The sequence below is a fragment of the Amia ocellicauda genome, chromosome 18 (genome assembly GCF_036373705.1).
Source record: "Amia ocellicauda isolate fAmiCal2 chromosome 18, fAmiCal2.hap1, whole genome shotgun sequence".
Classification (NCBI taxonomy): domain Eukaryota; kingdom Metazoa; phylum Chordata; class Actinopteri; order Amiiformes; family Amiidae; genus Amia; species Amia ocellicauda.
In genome coordinates this window covers 7,734,611-7,756,674 of record NC_089867.1, presented here as the reverse complement: position 1 = coordinate 7,756,674, position 22,064 = coordinate 7,734,611, and the positions used below count along the sequence as shown (strand labels likewise).

The 22,064-nt window shown below is 37.5% G+C and overlaps 1 protein-coding gene across 1 annotated transcript in view; it reads left to right on the top strand.

Annotated features, from left to right (window-relative positions):
• The window catches only part of LOC136714098 (lysophosphatidylcholine acyltransferase 1), a 63,258-nt gene extending 56,708 nt beyond the window's left edge, over positions 1-6,550 (top strand). The window contains exon 14 of the mRNA XM_066691409.1: positions 795-6,550. Within this exon, the coding sequence (XP_066547506.1) occupies positions 795-979 (185 nt within the window). The 3' untranslated portion in view covers positions 980-6,550. The remainder of the gene's footprint in view (positions 1-794) is intronic.
• Positions 6,551-22,064: the final 15,514 nt, after the last annotated feature.

Below are 22,064 nucleotides of genomic sequence, written 5' to 3'. Positions count from 1 at the left end.
GATGTGGTGGAACGGGAGCTTCGTGCCCTGGATGTGCATCCCACAAATCTCCATCAACTGCAAGATGCTATCCTATCAATATGGGCCAACGTTTCTAAAGAATGCTTTCAGCACCTTGTTGAATCAATGCCACGTAAAATTAAGGCAGTTCTGAAGGCGAAAGGGGGTCAAACACAGTATTAGTATGGTGTTCCTAATAATCCTTTAGGTGAGTGTATATACATATGGTTATTCAAAGTTAATACTCATCGCAAACATTGTAAATGTGTTTATCTTTATTAAATGAGCAAACACAAATGTTCTTGTGCATTTAGCCTGCTTGTTTAATGTATAATTTCTCTCAAGGGACAACTTTGAGAAGTTTATCTTTTAAAAAGTATTCCCACAGGCAAGACTGTGGTATCATCCAGCATGGCTTGCCAGTGGACTGAGCGCAGGGGATATTATTATGTATAAAAACTTCAAATCGCTTCCCATGTCAAGAATATTAATTCTAAATAGCCAGCATGCAAAACTGAAGGGCAGGACTCCACATTTGCAGAGGATTATGGGTGGTGAATGCTGTAAGAATGAAGAAATGTCCTACATGTACTGCAATGTTACTTTGCTCCAGATTTCCTCAAGTTTCCTCGTTTTTAGAAAAAAACTTATTTAACAAATGACCAGCTGACAGAAAGAGTGTGTGTGCATTGGGTGGTTAGAAATAAATGTCTCCAGCAGATCAACAGTGTATATATTTGTTTTTATAGTTGTCATTCATTGCTTGTAATTGGTCTTCCCCTGTCTTGCGTCAGATGATTTCAACAACTTTGCGGAGCAGCACCCCGATTTTGCCGAGGAGTACCTCTACCCGGAGCAGACCAGGTTCGAGAGCTGCGCCGAGACCCCAGCGACGACGGTGGCCAACGGCTTCTGCCCGGACTTCACTCCCGAGGGCCATGATGGTGTAAGAAACCCCCTGCGCAAGAAACTGAACTGAATGATCATCTTGGTCGCCCGAGTCGGCTCTCCTGGTGAGAGAAAGTGGCTTCTTCTGAGGGTGTGCACCGCGGTCATTCAGACACATGAGGGATTTATTTAACTGTGTGAACATGCGACCCCCTTCCCACTTGTATATACGACCATTTCTAAATAGTTTTTTGTTTTGTTTTGTTAGGGTTTTGCATTTCTTTTTTGCTTGGGATGTTTAGTTTTTTTGTTTTTTGTTTTTTTTTTGTTAGAGAGGGAATTCGAAAGCCTCAAAATGTGAATGTGCTTCATCTGTTAAAGAATACTTGAAGGGAAACCAAGCATTCATTTTTTTAAATGTTCCTTTCCTTCTATTTTCCTTTTTAAATTTAGCGAACAGTGTAACATACTGACTGTGCATGTTTTAAACAAAAATCAAATGGGGAGAAAAAATATATATAGCTCTGGTTGTGTTTAGTGATCTCTGTTAAGTGAAATAGTGATGTATTCATTTTGTGAGATGTTTATTTTCTTTGTGTTAGATTTACCATTGTTTTCAAGAAGCCTTTGAAAACAATGGGGGGGGGGGGAGTGTTTGCATAGGATGGTCTTGAAATGCAAATTTCAAACAGTATTGGACTAAAGAACAAGAATCTGACTGAATTGCCTTCAACTTCCCGTAATAATATAACAACCTAGCAATTGTGTTTTCGTTAGGGACTAGACACAACAGATCAGTCGGATGTGAGAAGCACTCAGACAAAACTAGATGCTGGTTAAAATAATCTGAGCCAGTTCAATTTCAACCTCAGGGGATCATAAATCAGAATCGGGACATTAAGAAAAAGAAAAACAATAAATCCATTGTGAGTCACAACCAAGGTGATACAAATTCCTCTTCCTTAGACCAGGTGTATGCTTTCGTATTGTATGACCATACAATATGTTTGTACCCTTTCCTTCTCTTATCAATATCTTCATCAAACTGTACTGAAAGAGATATTTGTGTTACATTTAAGTTAAATATGCACAAGTTTTTTTTTGTTTGTTTTTTTTCTTTTCCTCAAATGCTTATGAAAATAGTCTCAGTGGACCAAAAACTGAATGAATGAATGAATGAATGAATTGAATGGTTGTGTGTTACGGGGCAAAAAGACCAAAATCTGAGCAATGATGACAACGGCAGTGCAATGTCTGAAACGTTTTAAGATTTTGAAGGTATTCTTTTAGAGAGTGCTTATGGTATTGTGTCTTTTGTTTCATCAGTAGCATATATGCACATGGGGTACCGTGTTCTGTCAATACACGTGATCCAGCAAACACAATTTCGAAATTCCATGACATGACGTTGACTTGACCTTATACATGCCTCCTTCATGCCTTACAGATAGATTTGAAATTTTCATTTACATTCTGCTCCCTAGCGAAGATGGCGTACAGTTCAGAAATATTATTTGTTGCAATTTCATGTTTTTTTTTTTAATCCACCTTGAGCCTAGCACTGCCTTTCAGATCTTCTCAGAGTTTTAAACAGTCATTCCAATTAAAAAGATGCTATATTATTTATATAGACAACGCAGAAACTAATCAATCATTCAGATCTCATTTTTCGTTTTGTAATTCTCTGTGTATTTGTGTAACTCGGCTCCCCTGGTTGGCTGTTCTTGTTTTCATGTGAATACACACTGCAATATCCATGTGTTCTGTGTGATGTAATAGTCATGCATTAAGATTTATACAAGTTTAAAACTGCTTGTTTGGTTCTAGAGGAAAAGGTTTTTGAAGTATGAAAATTGACACAACTTTGAACACCCTGCATTTTTTTTTAATGCAAGCTGTTTAGGGGATTTAGACGCGGGTGCACTACTGTATAATGCAAATAAATACCTGTAGTTATCAATAGCACTAAATAGCGTGGAATAAAGTAATTTGGTTAGAATTAGTAGTACTGTAAAACCTTAAGTAAGCAAGGAAGCTGGTTTTCAGGACAGAAATACCTGCATCATCTCGAACTTCGGTGTCGGATGATGGATTTCCCCATTTATTTATTTATTTATTTATTTTTCTTTCCATGAACTTCATGTGGTCGTACCTCATCCAGTTTAGCTAAACATTTATTGGGTTTCTGTCTGGGTAGTTTTTGTTACAATGGGGCCACGTTTTTTGATAAGACATTGCAATGGTTCTTTTTAGAGCTGTGTTATTGCAATACATGTTTCCATGTTATTTTGGGTCATCTAATTTTTTATTGTCATTCATACATTTCCACTCCTTGGTCAAAGGCTTTCCTATTAAGGCGCTGAGTTAAGGTGCTGAGGACGAAGTGCATATGCTGCCACATTGCCTAAATGGTAATATCTGGGTGCATTAAAGCTCATACTGTGTTAAAGTTATTGTTAAATGAATATAACATGTTTTAAAATATAATTGAATAACGCAGTGGTTTCAGAATCTGCAAAAACTGTTACGGTTAAGAGATTTGCTTGTCTGCGAATTCTCAAGTCTTACAACTTTTGGTCACTATTCATTACATTTAATTTGTGTTGAATTTAATGTTTAAACGTAGCCCAATTAGGAAACCAGATATTTAAACCCATGAAACAGATCGGTATATGTAACGTACATTCGCACATTAAAAGGGGCTTAACATACAAACACGCTTATAAAATTATTCATTCGAAAACATTGATTTTGGTACTTGTAATGTCATCCTTTGGTCTTGCGCTCCTTTGCTTTCCCTTTAAATTGTAAATAAAATGCTGTGTAATTGTAAGAAAAATAGTTACACATGACACCTGTTCAAGCAGCATGTTCAAGCACGCCAAATTATTTACAGGTCTTTTTTTAAATGATTTTTGTTGTATTTTTAAGTGTTTTAATTAACATTCTTGAGAGCCTAAAATGGAAAATCTAAAGCAACATTAAAGCTCGTTCAGACGATCTAAAACGTGAGTTAATTTAGATTTTTATTGTCCATGCCCTGATTAAGAGCAATATGCACCTAGAGAATGCAGTTTACACACTATACTAACACACAACCCAGAATAAGATCAGTTTGGATTAAACCTAAAAATGGCAGTTCTTTACAATGGTTCTTTCACGTACATTTTTGCACTGAAATGGTCTTTCAAGTAGAAAATACAAAGTAATTTCTAGATGGTTTGTTGGGGCTTTATGGGAGTGGCATCATAACTTGTCTTCACCAGGTAGTAGGTAGAATTACCAGGAAGGATAAATATGCAAAAAAGCAAAATGCAATTTAATGTAAGTAGAAATACTAACAATGTGTGTGTGTGTGTGTGTGTGTGTGTAATGGTGATGTTAAAAACAAGGATGTGTAGTTGAAAGAGTGCATATTTTGTGATCGGTAAGAGTAGTTCAACATTGCACAATCTGTCTTTAATACTCAAGTGTGTGTACTGCTTCAGCAAAACTGTATTTCATCACGTTGTACACATTGATAACATCCATTGCAAAATCTGTGAAACCATGAGAATTTCCTGACATTGTGACTGCATTTCTTTGGTGCATAGTTCTACCAGGTCCAAAGTTATCCCAGGGGGTGCATTTACAATTTAATGTCCTAATATCTGAACCATAGAATGCACTGACGATCTTTTATAGTAGCATTGTTACATACTTTTTGCTCCATTTGAAAACAACTTGTTTATATGTATTTTGGAGATTCCATATGCAGACTTATATCAATTTAATATACATTTAAAAGATGTAGATTGTTCATGCCATAACAAAGATTACGGATTCCTTCATTACTGACAAAGAATCTTACCGATTCCTTCACTAGATCTTACTTTTTTCTTTCAGCATTCCACACTAAGAAATGATAATGGTTTTTCTGGTCATTATTAATATTATTAATATTATTATGCATCATAGTTTAAGTTGGTCTCTGCAATGCAAGAATGGCTAACCAAAGAACTCGTGGGATGTGGAAAAACTATAATTTTCATGATTGAATAAGGTAATGCCACCTGGCTGTTCTGTTTCTATTGAATTTGAAATTGCACTGCTGTTGTTCAAACCTGGTTTACCATCATCCTTTTATGTTTATCCTTGTTTTTTGAGTGTATAGTATACTTCATTTAAAAATGAAGCTATTTCAGGAGCCCGTTTTAATAACGGTGGCTTCGCTTTCCAGTAATCTAGTCATTCAGACTTTATGAATTTTCCATACTTGACCATTTACCAAGATGAAGGCGGGACCATGACAAAACACTGGTGGTTTTATGATAAGCAGCCACTGGACAAAATGCACTGGCGGCTTGAGGAGAGTTTGATATTAATGGTAGTCATTTTTGGTTTATTTTTAGCAATATCTTTTTACAATGCATCGTCTTATCTGTATCGCTTCGTAACTTAAGCACTGGGGAATATAATACAAGTTTAAGTTGTTTTTTGCTGCCATTAAGCATATAATTGGGTAATAGTGAATGTCTAACGAAATATACTGCAACATTCACCCCACACCTCCATGTTTAAGGCAGTATTTACTATTAGTTATGGTCGGCCTGTGTTCTTGCCCTTGAAATGTAGATGTAACTACTGATGACAGGGCTGGGCGTAGGCATTCACATTTTTCATACAGCATCAAAAAAAGGTCTTAACTCTAAACCGTAAGATTCAACTTTTTGTATTCTCTGGTATTGGTACAAATAGTATGTGATTGTGCTGGCACTTGAGACTTTTTGTTTCTTTCCTGAGGGGATAAAAAAGATAAATCAAGCCTTTTCTGGAAGAATATTGATTGGATCTTATATAATCTCATGTCCCCCTAACTGGTGTCTGGAAAAATACTCAATTTATCATTTGAATTCAAGATGTGTTTATTATATTTGGCAGGAACAAACCTGTGATGTCATGATAGTGTCCTGTAACTGCTGGAGAAAAAGGGATTACAAATCTGGTGTTCTGGCCAAGAAGAATTGATTTCTCTATTGGTGATTAGTTTTTAAAAGCACATTGGTTTGACGCTGTTTGTATTCTTACAGCTGATGAAAATAAATATACTCTGAAAAAACGCTGGGGACATTTAGACTGTAAATCCATCTTCAGGTGTTTGTGTTCATCTGTGTTGTCTTAATTTTGTTTAAATACCTCATGGAAGGAAGCTTTCATTCTCTTGATGTTTTTAAAAGGGTTATTAAAAAAAAAAAAGTGTAAGATCTTATTTATTCCGCTGTTTCCTGCTTACTGCCGCATCCTACACTAAAGCTAAAGAAGAAAGACGTTTGTTCACGCTCATTATTTCTTAGTGAGGCTCGTCTTTCTGATGGTTTGCTGTGAGGACCATGGCACAGAATTTGCTGTTATCCAGTACTTTTTTTTTTTGTTTGTTTTGTTTCTTTTTGATGTATTTTAAAGAGTCCTTGCTCAAGCTACTTTGAAATGTCTGCTCACGACTGCTATGATTTAACTTGTCAGTGTGACTGTAATAAAAAAAATTTAAAAAAAGAAGCAAACACAATTAGCTTCCACTTGTTTCGTTTGATTATTTGCATTTTCTTCACTGCTTTTTATTTATCTGCTGATGTGATTTAGCATGTGGCATGTGGACATGAATAAAATGACTTTATTATTTAAACACTTGGTAGCTCATCTTTAAATATTTGAAATTGACAACCAAAGCATCACAATTTGGATTGTGATAATGGAATGCAAAACACTCCAAGATATTGGATTTTATTTTAAGAAAATGCTACAAAGAAAACGCATATTTCACCCTGACAAGCTGCCGACACGATCTACTACCTTCTCGTCGTTAGTAAAACCTCCAGGTGCTTTGACATTTAGTTTAAAGCTCTCACAATGCCTCTTTGATGTCAATGCTGTGGTACATTTTGTATAAAAGACTAAAGGTGACAGGTGCTAGGTGACCCAAAAGAGGATCATGCTTAAATTTTTTAACCATTCCAGTTCTAATCTATTTTCACACATTTATGTTGCTAGATATTGGTGAACTTTAACTGCTAGCAAATAATAAACATGAGTCATAGGAATAGATTTAATATCTTTTAATGTAGTTATTGGTAGATACATTCTAATTGGCAGTACCTAAAACCAAATAATAATGTAAGTATAACTTTGTTGTAAATGGTTCATAATTGTTCCATAAAGTGTGAGCTAAAAATGAGAACAGAAAAAAAAAAAAAAACACACCCAGTTCATCCAGGCACAAACCCACACAAACACATATATAGCTTTTGACACGGGTCAATCTAAAATTAAAACCAACAGTTAATGAATAGTTTGTGTGTGTGTATTTAGAAAACTGATAAAGGTGGAAACAAAGGTGTGGTATAATCAGTGAATTAACACAATGCCGGCACTGGGCTGGCGGCTGTGCCTAATCAGGTAATCCGTGACCAAGACACTGGAACAAGTGGTATTAAAGTACATTTCAATGACAAGCACAATGGGACTTGACTTTATTCACTGAACAGAGATTATATAGAGACGATACGGTTCAGACATTCAAAATACCCAAAGGCTCAGTCAAACCCAAGAACCACCTCCCAATCATCAATGAAATGGATGGAACAAATGGAAACCGAGGGTAGGTGCCATGGAAACCGATTTCCCCTTTTGTTCAAATAAAATATGTATGTTTGGATATGTTCGTAGAAACCAACCAAACCAGGCTGATTGACTTCCTGTTGTAGAAATAGTCATTTCCTCACTACTGATTCCTTCAGTGAATTAGTTCAAAACTGCTCATTGAAGCCACTTCTGGACTGGCACAAAGGTGCAATTACCACTGGACAACAACTCCCATTTGAAATGTAGTGTATTTAGACAATTCGAGACAAGCAAAAGTCCATAGAGAGTTGAAGTCTGGGTTTAATAAATCACTGATCACTTCATTCTTGTATTTTGCCACTAATTAGACTGGGCTTGTCACCTTGCAAATGAACTGACAACAGCCCACCTCTAATGTTGTCTTTTAGGCTTCACCACTGTGTAGGCCTGGCTCAAATAATGGTCATTTGTGGCCCCAGAATTAAACACAAATTGAACTGGAGCACAAGATTAAAATGTTTACTGTTAAAATGATTGAATAATACTCAGTGACTATTGTAGCCTGATACATACATCATATATTACAGGTTGGCGGAAGTTATATCAATTAACTTGTATGCACCTGTGAACACTGGGAGAAGCCAGAAAAATGGCTGCTGACAGAAAACAAAGCATTCAGCAATAAAACCTAGAGGAGATTTGGTGTACATTAGTGAAGTCTATCTGCCTAATATATTGCAATTCCTTCATCCTGGCCATATGGTCACTGTGAGCCCAGTACGCTCATCACAGCGTCCCTTTGGGTTATCGTCCCAGAAACGGGCCGAAGGTGAAGCGTGACTCATCTCTCCCGCTGTGCTCAGTGCACTTCAGCAGCATCACTCAGTGTGTGGCGTGCCAATTGGACGACTGGGTGTTATTACCAACTTACGGTCTGCTGTCCGTGAACGTAGTTAATATTGTATGCAATGTGTAGGTAGAACACAACAGCACTCACTTCCAATTGTAACCTGAGAGCAGCTGGAAGTAGTAACAACCTTAACAGTGCCAGCAATGAACAATGGCAATAGCATTGATGTCTGCTGCTGAAAATGTGTGTCGGTGTGCCAGTTCTTGGCTCATAGCCTCCACCAAGCGGTGGCTACTGTAAACAAGAATCAGATAAATGAATCCATAAATTCATTACATTTACTGTGGAATAGCCTAAAGACACAAAATGCCAGCAAACAGCAGCTGACTTGATCATAAAGATGTACTAGACTGATCGGGTTTGGTTCAGGTCTAAACACAATGCTTCTGCTGGCACCGATTTATTCAATTTGCTAAACTCTCTCTCTCTCTCTCTCTCTCTCTCTCTCTCTCTCTCTCTCTCTCTCTCTCTCTCAAGATGAGTTACCAAGAAATAGTTTCACTCAGAATAATTTAACTTTAATTAAATCAACAATAAACTCAATATACTCCAATTTCTACATAAAGGCCAAACAGGAAATACAAAGACATGCAAGAATGGGATGTATTCTCTTGTGACCCCAGTCATTATTTCCCAAATTAAATCCTGAATCTGTACACATTTTAAATAAACCGACCATTTTATACCAATACATTAAAAATTAGAAAATACTATCACATTTGAGAAAATGAAGGATATTTGCAGACTATATATATTGCGGATTTTTTTAAATAACGGGAAGTACTGTTAAAAATGCCAGTGAGCCATCACTCTTTATTTAGCTATTTCAATATTATATAAATACCAAAACCTATTACTTGAAGTTGTGCAATGGCTCCACCTGTTGGATGTGTTCTGTTATAAAAGTTAAGAGATTTTGCATCACCAGTGTCCCTTGACACTCTCAGATAATTTACACTAAATAAAGTTAATATCCAGTTGTTAGTGGATTTTTTTTTAAAGTAATGGCGCTATATTTAACGACACGTATTAAAGTGGTGGAATAAATCTGCGATACATAAGTTAGAAAATAATTTGCATTTCTTCATGTTATATCCTCAATATGATTATTGCTTATGTCTCCCCCTCGTGGTGTATGATAGACATAGACATAGATATAGATATAGATATAGATATTCCTACAGATGGCTTCCAAAGAGCACAGAAACATACAGAGAAGCAATTGGCACTAATGAAATACAATCCCAATTCAACTGAAACAAATCGTACAACACCTCAAACTCTTATCTGGCCCACTGGGAAACCAACACCGAAACACAAAACACACTGGAGTGCTAGCAGACCCTCATTGAAACAAGTATGACTCTGTGGTCACTGTGAGACAGGAGAGGACAAGACAAAATTGCACTAACTTGTGAAAAATATTCCCAAACAAGGGACATTTTTATTAAGACTATCTCCATCCCACAATTCCCATAAATGACAGGCAGAAAAACTGCTGGGAGTGGTGGGGTAGCATATATAGATATAGTATTACCTCATAACATATTGGTTCTGTCAAAAATAAAATTATAACGAGTTGGAAAACTGCACAAATATATATTTCTCCCTTCTGTAAAAATACAGAACCCAGTAGAGTCCCCTGTATACTGGGGAAATGTAACCCTAATCCTATCCCAGAGTAAAAAGGTAACCGTAATTTGAAGTTACCTAAATTAGCCAAAATATTACTAAGCATCATTGTCAAAATAAGGGCATGCATTGAGTGAGAGTGCTGCACTGGATATGCTAATGAAAAGCTGAAGGACACAGGGCACAGAACAGCCCGTAAAAGTTACAGAATGGGTGAAACTGAAACAACAAGGCAAATCATGTGTTCAAGGGGGCAGATGGGGGCTTGTTTTGTGGTTTCAGATTTTGGGATTTCGGAATCTTCACAGCGTCACGGCACGCGTGTGACATCACGCCATTTCTGCGTTCTACAAGCGGCACACGCTGCACACGATCCGCGCTGCTCTTCGGAAAAACCAACTCCTCGCCACTGAAACTGGTTTTCCCAACATCTTTACACCATTTATTGGACTTCTCTGATAAGACTATCGTTTTACAATATTTCCAATGCTCTCAGGCAGGAGTCCATTAAATTCGTATATTTCACGATTCAATGCTCTAATGAAATGGGTCAATATTAAGCATGGTTCGGAACTACAAGGTTTTGAAATTGTTTTTGACGGTTTTGTTCTACCGTCTTCAGGGTGCACGCCTGTGCCAAAGATACTGGAGATGCCCAGCTGAACTCCTGTGATGCCCAGGGCCCTCCCCGGCTCAAGAGCAGGGCTGTGAGGAAGAGCAGGGTGCTGATATCACCGGGGTGGTGAGTAACGCAAAGTGTAGCCGAATATGCTGTAGCAGCCAATAATGTAATACATTTTCCATCCTTAATGTAATAAAAGTCGATAATTTAATAACTTACCAATCATGTAATACAATTTCTGAACCAATAATGTAATAACTTTTTGCCCATAATGTAATAAGTTCTTACATTATTGGATGGCTATTATATTATTGGCTGGGTTAATAAAAAATAATTAAAATTGTAATAATTGGAGACGATAATGTAATAATATACTTATATCACTGTGTGTTAATTAATTTATTAAGTGTCAGACTTCCATAACACTTACCCTTACTGTTGCTTCTTCCAAATAGCTGCTCAAAAACCTGACCAATCCTGACCCCTGAATCTTAGTCCTAACTCTGAGAAAACACACACAACACACTCTCTCTCTCTCTCGGAATTAAGACTGTTTATTTGTTTGTAGATTTATCTCCAGCCTTGCCTTCTACTCCTTAACCATTTGAGTACCGAATGAAGAACAAGCACACGTTTGCAAACACAGACAATTACTCTTATGTTGTATAATATGAAATCTATGCCTATTTGAATATGCTGTGTTCTCAAATTAAAAGCACCACAATTTATTTCCATGAAAAATATAATCTTTAATCAAGTGTATTTAAATAACTTATTGAACCAAACTGGCACTATTATCCCTTGTGCTCAACTTTCAACCTCTTAATGCAAAATTCTAAACTATAAAATAACATAACATGACCTACAAATATAACTTTGGTAACACATCTTTCACTCTGCTGAGTTCGGGTTTGCTTTGGAACTCAGCAGAACTCAGCAGAGCAGAGCAGAGCAGCAAGCAAACCAAACCAAACCTGAACTCAGCAGAGCAGAGCAGAGCAGCAAGCAAACCAAACCTGAACTCAGCAGACCAGAGCAGAGCAGCAAGCAAACCAAACCAAACCAAACCTGAACTCAGCAGAGCAGAGCAGCAAGCAAACCAAACCAAACCTGAACTCAGCAGAGCAGAGCAGAGCAGCAAGCAAACCAAACCTGAACTCAGCAGACCAGAGCAGAGCAGCAAGCAAACCAAACCAAACCAAACCTGAACTCAGCAGAGCAGAGCAGCAAGCAAACCAAACCAAACCTGAACTCAGCAGAGCAGAGCAGAGCAGCAAGCAAACCAAACCTGAACTCAGCAGACCAGAGCAGAGCAGCAAGCAAACCAAACCAAACCAAACCTGAACTCAGCAGAGCAGAGCAGAGCAGAGCAGCAAGCAAACCAAACCAAACCAAACCAAACCTGAACTCAGCAGAGCAGAGCAGCAAGCAAACCAAACCAAACCAAACCAAACCTGAACTCAGCAGAGCAGAGCAGCAAGCAAACCAAACCAAACCAAACCAAACCTGAACTCAGCAGAGCAGAGCAGCAAGCAAACCAATCCAAACCAAACCTGAACTCAGCAGAGCAGAGCAGAGCAGAGCAGCAAGCAAACCAAACCAAACCAAACCTGAACTCAGCAGAGCAGAGCAGAGCAGAGCAGCAAGCAAACCAAACCTGAACTCAGCAGAGCAGAGCAGAGCAGAGCAGCAAGCAAACCAAACCAAACCAAACCTGAACTCAGCAGAGCAGAGCAGAGCAGAGCAGCAAGCAAACCAAACCTGAACTCAGCAGAGCAGCAAGCAAACCAAACCAAACCAAACCACTTGCAAACGTGGTTTCTGCTGCTTTCTGCTGCTTGCATGTGGTTTGGTTTGGTTTGGTTTGCTTGCTGCTCTGCTCTGCTGAGTTCGGGTTTGGTTTGGTTTGGTTTGGAACTCAGCAGAACTTAACAGAAAGCTGCAGAACTCAGAAGAGCAGCAAACAAACCAAACCAAACCACATGCAAGCAGAGCAACAGAAGCAGCAGGTAAGTCAAGCAGCAAGTGAACCAAACAGCAAGCAAGCAGAGCAGCAGAACTCAAATGCAAAAAGAGAAATGCAAATGCAAAAACAGAAACACAAAAGCAAATAGAAATGCTAAAGCAATAAGAAAAACAAAAACAAAAGGAGAATCACAATAACTCTTGTTTTCTTTTTGTGTTTCTCTTTTTGCATTTGTGTTTCTCTTTTTGTTTTTGTGTTTTTCTTTTAGCTTTTGTGTTTCTCTTTTTGCATTTGTGTTTTGCACTTCAGGGCCACTGTAGGGTACAGATGCATAAACTATCAATGATTAGAGAGCAGTGCAGAACCTCATCAGAATGCAAAAATGTGCAGCTGATGTGGATTTACACTGAATGCTTCACAACATGTAAGCAATACTGATAATAAAAATTAGAATTATTATTATTAATATCTTATTATTAATTTCTTAGCAGACGCTCATCCAAATTAGTTTAATCAATACTTTATTATCGAATTGAGATTGGAACCTTACAGAAAAACATAATTCATAGTTTTAACTTAGTCATGGAATGCATAATACATAGTGATGAAAGACATACAATTTATTTTGTTTTAATCAAAGAAACTTGAATTTCAAGATATGAGCAGTTGATTGCAATATTTGACATGGTACAAATCACAGAAATAAATATGAGTTTGAACAAGTCTCAACTTTTACTTCCATATTTACATATAGAAATGTCTAGGACATGCACTGATGACATTGTTGAGTGAGTTGAAAGGCACAACAGAATCACACACACAGGAGACTAAGACTGAATCGCTTCGCTTGTCTTCCAACGTGGCGGAGACAGGTATCCGTGATGTCACACATGTTCGCTCTATGACACACTTGAGAAATGCAAACAATATTATATTAGACAATGTCAAATTTCTATTTGGAGCCCATGTAGCACAGTGGGTTAACCCATCCCTGCTTCCAAGACAAAAATAAAAAGATACAAAGATTACACACACAATGCAGCAGTCTGGGTGTGTTTTCTAGGAGGCTGTGGATGTGGAAGATCAGTCGTCTTTACCTTTACCCTTCAAGGGGACCAATTTGGACATTTGAAGAATCTAAGGATCACACATGTCTACCAAATATTAAAGATGTGTATTTGTTCTATATGGGTTACTTTATTGCCATTTGTATAATGTTCAGGCATTCATAAACAAAACCACCTGCTGGATGGTGTGGCTCTTTGGAGTACGCATTTCACAGAAATCTCATTGAACGTCCTAGAGACACCCATGGCAGTGTCCAGCTGGAATCATTTTGCAAGGAGGTAATTGTACACACAGAAGAAGCTGCAGCACACCTCTCTCCACTCAGTCCTGTGTGCATCTTGGTGCATCATTGACTCAAGCCAAATAACTTCCAATGCCTATAAATAACTACCGTAACACTTATAATACTCGCCTGGTTTATTTGCATAATCATGTAAACAGAACAAGTCACTAATAAACTCCGGGTTACGCATCTTTCTGTTTTCAGTAAATCTATAAACCGTATATTAATTAAAGAAAAAAAAAACACCATCACGAGTGTTTTTATTAATTTATTTCTCACTTTTCTACCATATATAAAGAAAATTAAATTTTGTAGCCGCATTCTCACTTATTAGTTATTTAGACCAGACTTTCATATTGTTACAGTTTCATTTTATTGAATAACTCGCACTCACAACGCGTTTCGACACTGCTGTATCAGGTAGCCTTTACAATCACCTAGCAGGTGTCTTTTAAATAACAATGAAAAAGTCACAATTAAAAGGTCAATTAAGAAATCAATTAAGAAATCAGACCCACCCTCTCCCAATAATTACATTCCATCAAATGATCAAGATATTTTTGTTACAAACAAATACAAAACAATTATCATATATTCATTGGCCATCTCACAATATATTAAACATACAAATAAACCACTACCATACCCAATCTTATCAATAAGTTACATCAAATTCCAATGTCCATTGCAATTAGGGCACAGACTGCATACTTTTGATATATTGATCCTAATTTTAGAAAGATGATAAAATCATTAATATCAATAATATCCCAACAATAATAACAATTTATTTTCATATAAGCATGATCACTCACCATACTCCCCATGAAAGAATCAAATTTTAACAATACATTTCCCTAAAATCACATTCCAAAGCCAACTGACACATAATTCACAAAAAAGAACTAAGATCCAGAGTTTCTTTTAACCCATATGGTTCCATTGTTTTTAAAGTGAAAATCCCAAACGCTTCTCTGTTTAACAAACGTTTAATTATATCCCCCCCCCCTTAATGGAACTGCTATTTTTTCAGTTGCCACAAATTTCAAACTATATGCTCATCCGTGATTCATTTTCTGTATAATGTCTGGCTATAGCATAGTCCATATTGTTATTTATGTTCTGGTATGCGTATTTTTAAATTTCTCTTAGTTTGTCCTATACACTCACCTAAAGGATTATTAGGAACACCTGTTCAATTTCTCATTAATGCAATTATCTAACCAACCAATCACATGGCAGTTGCTTCAATGCATTTAGGGGTGTGGTCCTGGTCAAGACAATCTCCTGAACTCCAAACTGAATGTCTGAATGGGAAAGAAAGGTGATTTAAGCAATTTTGAGCGTGGCATGGTTGTTGGTGCCAGACGGGCCGGTCTGAGTATTTCACAATCTGCTCAGTTACTGGGATTTTCACGCACAACCATTTCTAGGGTTTACAAAGAATGGTGTGAAAAGGGAAAAACATCCAGTATGCGGCAGTCCTGTGGGCGACAATGCCTTGTTGATGCTAGAGGTCAGAGGAGAATGGGCCGACTGATTCAAGCTGATAGAAGAGCAACTTTGACTGAAATAACCACTCGTTACAACCGAGGTATGCAGCAAAGCATTTGTGAAGCCACAACACGTACAACCTTGAGGCGGATGGGCTACAACAGCAGAAGACCCCACCGGGTACCACTCATCTCCACTACAAATAGGAAAAAGAGGCTACAATTTGCACAAGCTCACCAAAATTGGACAGTTGAAGACTGGAAAAATGTTGCCTGGTCTGATGAGTCTCGATTTCTGTTGAGACATTCAGATGGTAGAGTCAGAATTTGGCGTAAACAGAATGAGAACATGGATCCATCATGCCTTGTTACCACTGTGCAGGCTGGTGGTGGTGGTGTGATGGTGTGGGGGATGTTTTCTTGGCACACTTTAGGCCCCTTAGTGCCAATTGGGCATCGTTTAAATGCCACGGCCTACCTGAGCATTGTTTCTGACCATGTCCATCCCTTTATGACCACCATGTACCCATCCTCTGATGACTACTTCCAGCAGGATAATGCACCATGTCACAAAGGTCGAATCATTTCAAATTGGTTCCTTGAACATGACAATGAGTTCACTGTACTAAACTGGCCCCCACAGTCACAAGATCTCAACCCAATAGAGCATCTTTGGGATGTGGTGGAACGGGAGCTTCGTGCCCTGGATGTGCATCCCACAAATCTCCATCAACTGCAAGATGCTATCCTATCAATATGGACCAACATTTCTAAAGAATGCTTTCAGCACCTTGTTGAATCAATGCCACGTAGAATTAAGGCAGTTCTGAAGGCGAAAGGGGGTCAAACACAGTATTAGTATGGTGTTCCTAATAATGCTTTAATTATTAATAATAATAATAATAATAATAATAATAATAGCTGGCCTATTAGCCTACTTCTACAATGAAGCAATGTCTCCAGGCTCTTCTTACCCTGATGTCTTATTTATGGATGTTTAATACAAACACCGGTCTCCAGTTGACGCCGGGGCTTCTTGCAGTTATTTGGAATAAACAACTGATTTAATTGAAGTTTTACGGTATTTTTAAAAGCACAGACTGCCGTTTCATAACAAGCAAGATTTGCGAGCTGGAGGCTGTGCAAAATGTCATCCTCCGAGGGGGCTGAGTGGCTTGTTTCCAAGGCGCTCCTAATGAGAGATCAATAACAGGGCAACAGTTTGCGCACTTGAACTGCAGATGGCGGCCTTCTCTCCCAAACATGCTGCTTCACAGCTGTTTCTTCTTCAGATGGTCATTCGCAGTCGTGTGCTTCAAGTAGTTTGCTCCTTCTGAGAAAGTCATTTTCAAATCCAAAACAGAAATGTATTCCTCATGCCAAGTTTTTGAAGGCATTTTGGACTGCAAAAGGCAACATTACTTAGTGATAAGTTACAGAAGATGGTTAATATTGAAGTTAATATACAGTAAGACACCAGTGTTAAGTCAGTCAAGGCAAAAGTGTATCCTGTTCCTCTCTTTGTATATAGCTACAGCTTTACAGTACTTCCTTACTGAATTGCACAACGCCAGTTCAACTCCAGAGTGTGCAAATTATTATTTTGTGTCACTTCTTTGTGTAATTTACATAGATCACTAAAAAACAATGTCAGCAAACACCCTAGGGAGGCAGAATAGATAGTTAAACATTTATTTGTATTTCCTCACAACCTAACCTCTTTCAGAAGGCCAAAGCTCTTGATTCTGTGGATGGAGAGATCTTTGATTGCGACTCTGTCCCTTAATCAGAGTTCAATATTCAGCTTCAAGGTCTCTGATTGAACCTTCATTCTGCACATACAATGGGAATACATGTACTGTCTGCTGTTAATTACTGTTTTGTGTGAATGTTTTTATTTTATTCAACAGCTCTAGAAGATATTATAGATATATTATAGATAGATATTATTATTTGGAGGTTTAGGTGCATGTGTTTGCTATTTACAGTGGCTTGACATAGTTACGAAGCAGTTCATGTAAACATCAAATGCCATCTGCATGTATCGTTACACAACTTACTTAACAACACATTATAATGTAAAGTATTTGCCAATATGCTTAAAACACTATTTTCACTACGAATTGTATGACACACTTTAAGGTTTGCTCAACCTTTGTATTTTCAGTTAAAACTAAGCATGTTTGTACACCATGAAAATATATAAATTGTTTATTGATTTGTATCGGTTGATGCTCCGACTGTTAGAGTAACATAATAAATAAATGTTTTGTCTTCAACAGATATAATAAAGGATACCACTTTTTAATTTTGTGTCTGTTCTTTTTTATATTACTTAAAAAAACAAACAAAAAAAAACATAGTTGTTTTCTGGTCTTATGCTTTTATTTGCTTACCTAGATGAAAGATTCAGTCTGGACAAATAATGTATCTAGCTCAGAAATTCTTAGACTGGGAAAAATGCAGTGTTTCAAAGTGCTCAGACAACGCCTTCAGTTTTGCTCTTGGGAAATACTTCATTGTTACAATACTCAAAATGTGACAGTGACTCAGTGATTTCAATCTGCAAAGTATCGGGCAGCTCCCACTATAATATCCATGATCACATTAAGCGTCCACTGCTGGGCAGACTTCTGTAGCAAAAGCTGGAATTTAACTACATTACTACGACCAGTAACACCAGAAAGTATGTGTTACACCTTGTATAAGTAACAAGTTATGTAACTTTCATGCACAATAACAGCCTCTTCAAATAATAATCTCAGAGTTTTACATACAAACTGTTTAAATCCCAGCTCCACTGCATTTTTAATGAAAATTGTTCACACACAAAAAGGTCTTATTTGGCATCGAGTGTTTCTAAGATTGAGTAGAATGTCTCTCGCTCAGCAAAAGACTTCATCTTCTGTGAACTCCATCCATCATCAACCATTTTCAGCTTGTGTTAAGTATTCCAATGGCGGACAGTTTTAAAACATGGTACTCTGTAAACCCCAAGAGACTGCTTTGACAAACAGATCTCTTGATATGCTGAGGCAGGCTTTCCTCTCAATGCAGTGGGAAACCATAAGCAGAGGAAAATCAGTTTAATTCAGAATAAATGTCCACAGTGACCCATAGGAACCCTGTCATGTATAGAGGCCTGGTGAATCCACATCAAATATTTCTGTCAAGCCTGTTTAAGGTTTGTGACATACGTTAGACTCGGTTCTTAAGGGTTAAAAATCAGAAGCTGCAACACAGACAAAGTTTAATACTAAGTCATTTTCCGGGTCAGGTTCTAACTAACCGACTATCCACTCCACTTTTATGAGCTTAGAGATCTCAGTTATGAAACAGGTTCTTGACCCCAGCAGCAGTGAGTAAAGAGTACAGAAATGACACACTTTTTCCAATAATAATTTATCAATAGATACATGCCCCAAGAAAAAGGCATAACACATTTGTATTTTAAAAGGATCCCGAAGGGGGCGCCAGTTGTTTTAGAATGTGGTTTTAAAAATATATATATATATATATATATAAACTCGAACATTTAAAACAATCCACAGTGTGGGGAAAAGAAAAGTCCCAATAGCCAAAGAAGCAAAAAAGGAAGATTGAAAAAACAATTGAACTTCCTTGAAATAGCTTTGCTTTTTTCTCTTGTGGCAGCAATGCACCGGCATGCATATAATCATCACTTTCATCCACTTTTCATCCACAGCAACTTGTATATACTTAAAAGAAAACGGAAAAAACACAAAAAACAATAAAAAGAGACCCGATAATCGTCTCGTAATGCAGCTCGTCTCTTCAGGCGCTGCTTGCTCTTTTCCAGTGCAGGTCAAAGCCCCTCTCACTGCCGTCCTGCTGATCTCATGCTCAAACACCCCCCCATAGAAGCAGCAGCACCTGGAGATCAATCAGGGCAGCCAATTAGCAAATCCGATCACGTCCTTGATCACAGATTTAAAGGGTTGATAAGCATGTAGTCTTGGGAACTACTATCAAGTTTGTCACAAAAATAAAGTCACTGTATTAATTGGCATCCATTGGAGAGAGAGAGAGAGAGAGAGAGAGAGAGAGAGGGCGAGAGAGGAAAAAACGACAACAGAAAAACGATTGAAGTAATTAGATTTAAATCAATTCAAGTAGTTTCATATTGCTCTGCATGCACATTAAAATCACAGCTAGACCTATGTCAGTTTTCTGATGCACTCTTCCTGTTCCTGTGGCAATGATTTGCATTTTTGGTGCTAATTCCATGGCTCCTTTGCTCTCCCGGTTTTCCATTTCATATATTTCCATATAAGATTGACACCATCTTTCCACTGTACTAACCCATACAGAAAGAACATATATTGTCTATATATTGTAAATGTATTCATTTTAAGCGAATTTATGTTACCTATATACAGCACATATCCATATATTTACATTAATACATTCCTTTTGTGCTATAAACTTATTAAGGAACATATATGTTTAAAAACATGTTATAGCCTATACATTTATGTACAAGAAATGTTGACTCCAAATAAAAACAATGAAAATCCTTTAAAACTTGTATACAATTCATTTGTTTAAAGTTGCATTTGTCCTAAAAAGCATATTTCAAATACAACTACTAGATACTAGATACCTAACACAATCAAAGGGCGCTCTGCCAAAAGGAGGTGAACATATTTCTACTTTTGTAAGCAAACAAGTGGGTGAACAAAACTGCAAATGTATTCATAAAGCATCAGTACTGTTAACCCTATGGCCAAATAACTCCCTTCAGGCTCAAGATAATGCTTTTAAAATAGAGTTCTGCACAGAATTCGTGCACAGTGTTTCTGCGCAGAATGAGCTGATCGGTGGTCGCATTCGTGTAGCGCAGATTTACGCAGTTCTGCACAGATCTACAGAATTCCACTGATCCCATTGGTGGAGCAGCGGAGAAATGCGCAGAACTGCGGAAATGTGCGCTATAAGAACCAGAAGGTGTCCGTCGTCCTGTGATTGGTGTGCCAAGTTCCAGAATAGGGGCATAGGGGGGCTGGGGGAAAATGAACAAAAACGTGCAGGAAGAACGGACTAGAAGGTGTAAGTAAGTATTATGTGCAGTAGTGAAGTGGGAAAGCGCAGTCGCCAAACAGCGTGATTCCAACCGCATAGATTCGCAGTTTGTATGTGTTTATTTGCTATTCCACTTAACATAATATAAGGAATATATTTGGGATTAACTTGTTTTTAGTATATAATAAGTATATTTCATTTATAAAAAAACAATATTAACACATGCATTAAAAAAACATATTCTAAATTTAAGAAACATATATATATCACACGTTTCCAGTTCAAATGGCATATATGGAAAGCAATATAGGCCTATACATATACAAAAACATAATATCCATATATTGCACATAGGCTACTACAAAAAGGGGCCAATTTTGTGCCAAAACCACATAAACATGAACATAACATAAACATGTATTTAACATATATCAATACACATCTAAAATACAAATAAGAAAAATAGCAGACATATAAATGTAACATATATAATGTTTAATATATGTTTAATGTATGTTGTTTCCATATGGGAATCTGTGGCTTTATAACTAGTATTTATATCTGGCTATTAAAACTGTATTTAAATGGTGCAAAATGCAGGGCACTGTTTAGAACATCATTCTACACTCCAACGGGAGACCCCAAGAGACCCACATTTCCAATTAATACAACCAAATGAAGTCAGGAGGCACAAGGATACTCTTATTCCTGGAAGCTTGGCAATGGACCCCACTGATTGTTTAGACTTAGCTCTGTCTTTAGTTATTAGTTCTGTCTGAGTTATTAACTGAATGACATATCAAGTGGTGATGTCAATATATCACGAGAATTGGAGCGTGGAAACTTAACAATAGTACCAGGAACTATCAGCTACAGCTAATATAGACCACAAGGGTTAAGTAAGTTAATAGTTCCACTAGTCTTCAAGTCAAATGTTAAATAGGTGATGAATTTGATACAAAATATTAGGGCTTCATATTCCTTTTTGGAGAAACATTAGCTCACAGCAAAGCCACATGTCTGAATGCGATACACGGGGACAGTGTGCATGCAAGGGGGTCAGACATATTCATGTGCAGATGAGTGTGTGTAATAACCTGTTAATAACCTTGCGGTGATCTTCAGTTTCATTTTTCATACATCTCAATTGGGTTTATTGTGTAATTGCTGTCAGACGTGTGTGGAGATTTAAAACCTCGCTGTGTCATTTATTCAATTTAGGAGCTGACCATTAAATGTAATGAGATTTCTCAAAAGGGCAGGTGAGAGGGAATATCTGCTAGACCACGACATGCCAACTAATCGAACGGGAACAGTAAGCCAAGCATGGAATGTCACTCTATTTTAGATTCAGAAATGGTTATATACATTTATTTTTTTACCTTCTATCCACCTTTCCATCCATCCATCTTCAGTTAATGCTTCCTCCAGTACGGGGATGCCGAGAGCCAGAGTGTAAACCAGGAGACAAGGCCTGGCCCACCCTGTCCCACAACATGTACATATATTTGTTTAAATCCAATAACTTTGTATTGCTGAGACATTCTTGTATTGAAAGGAGA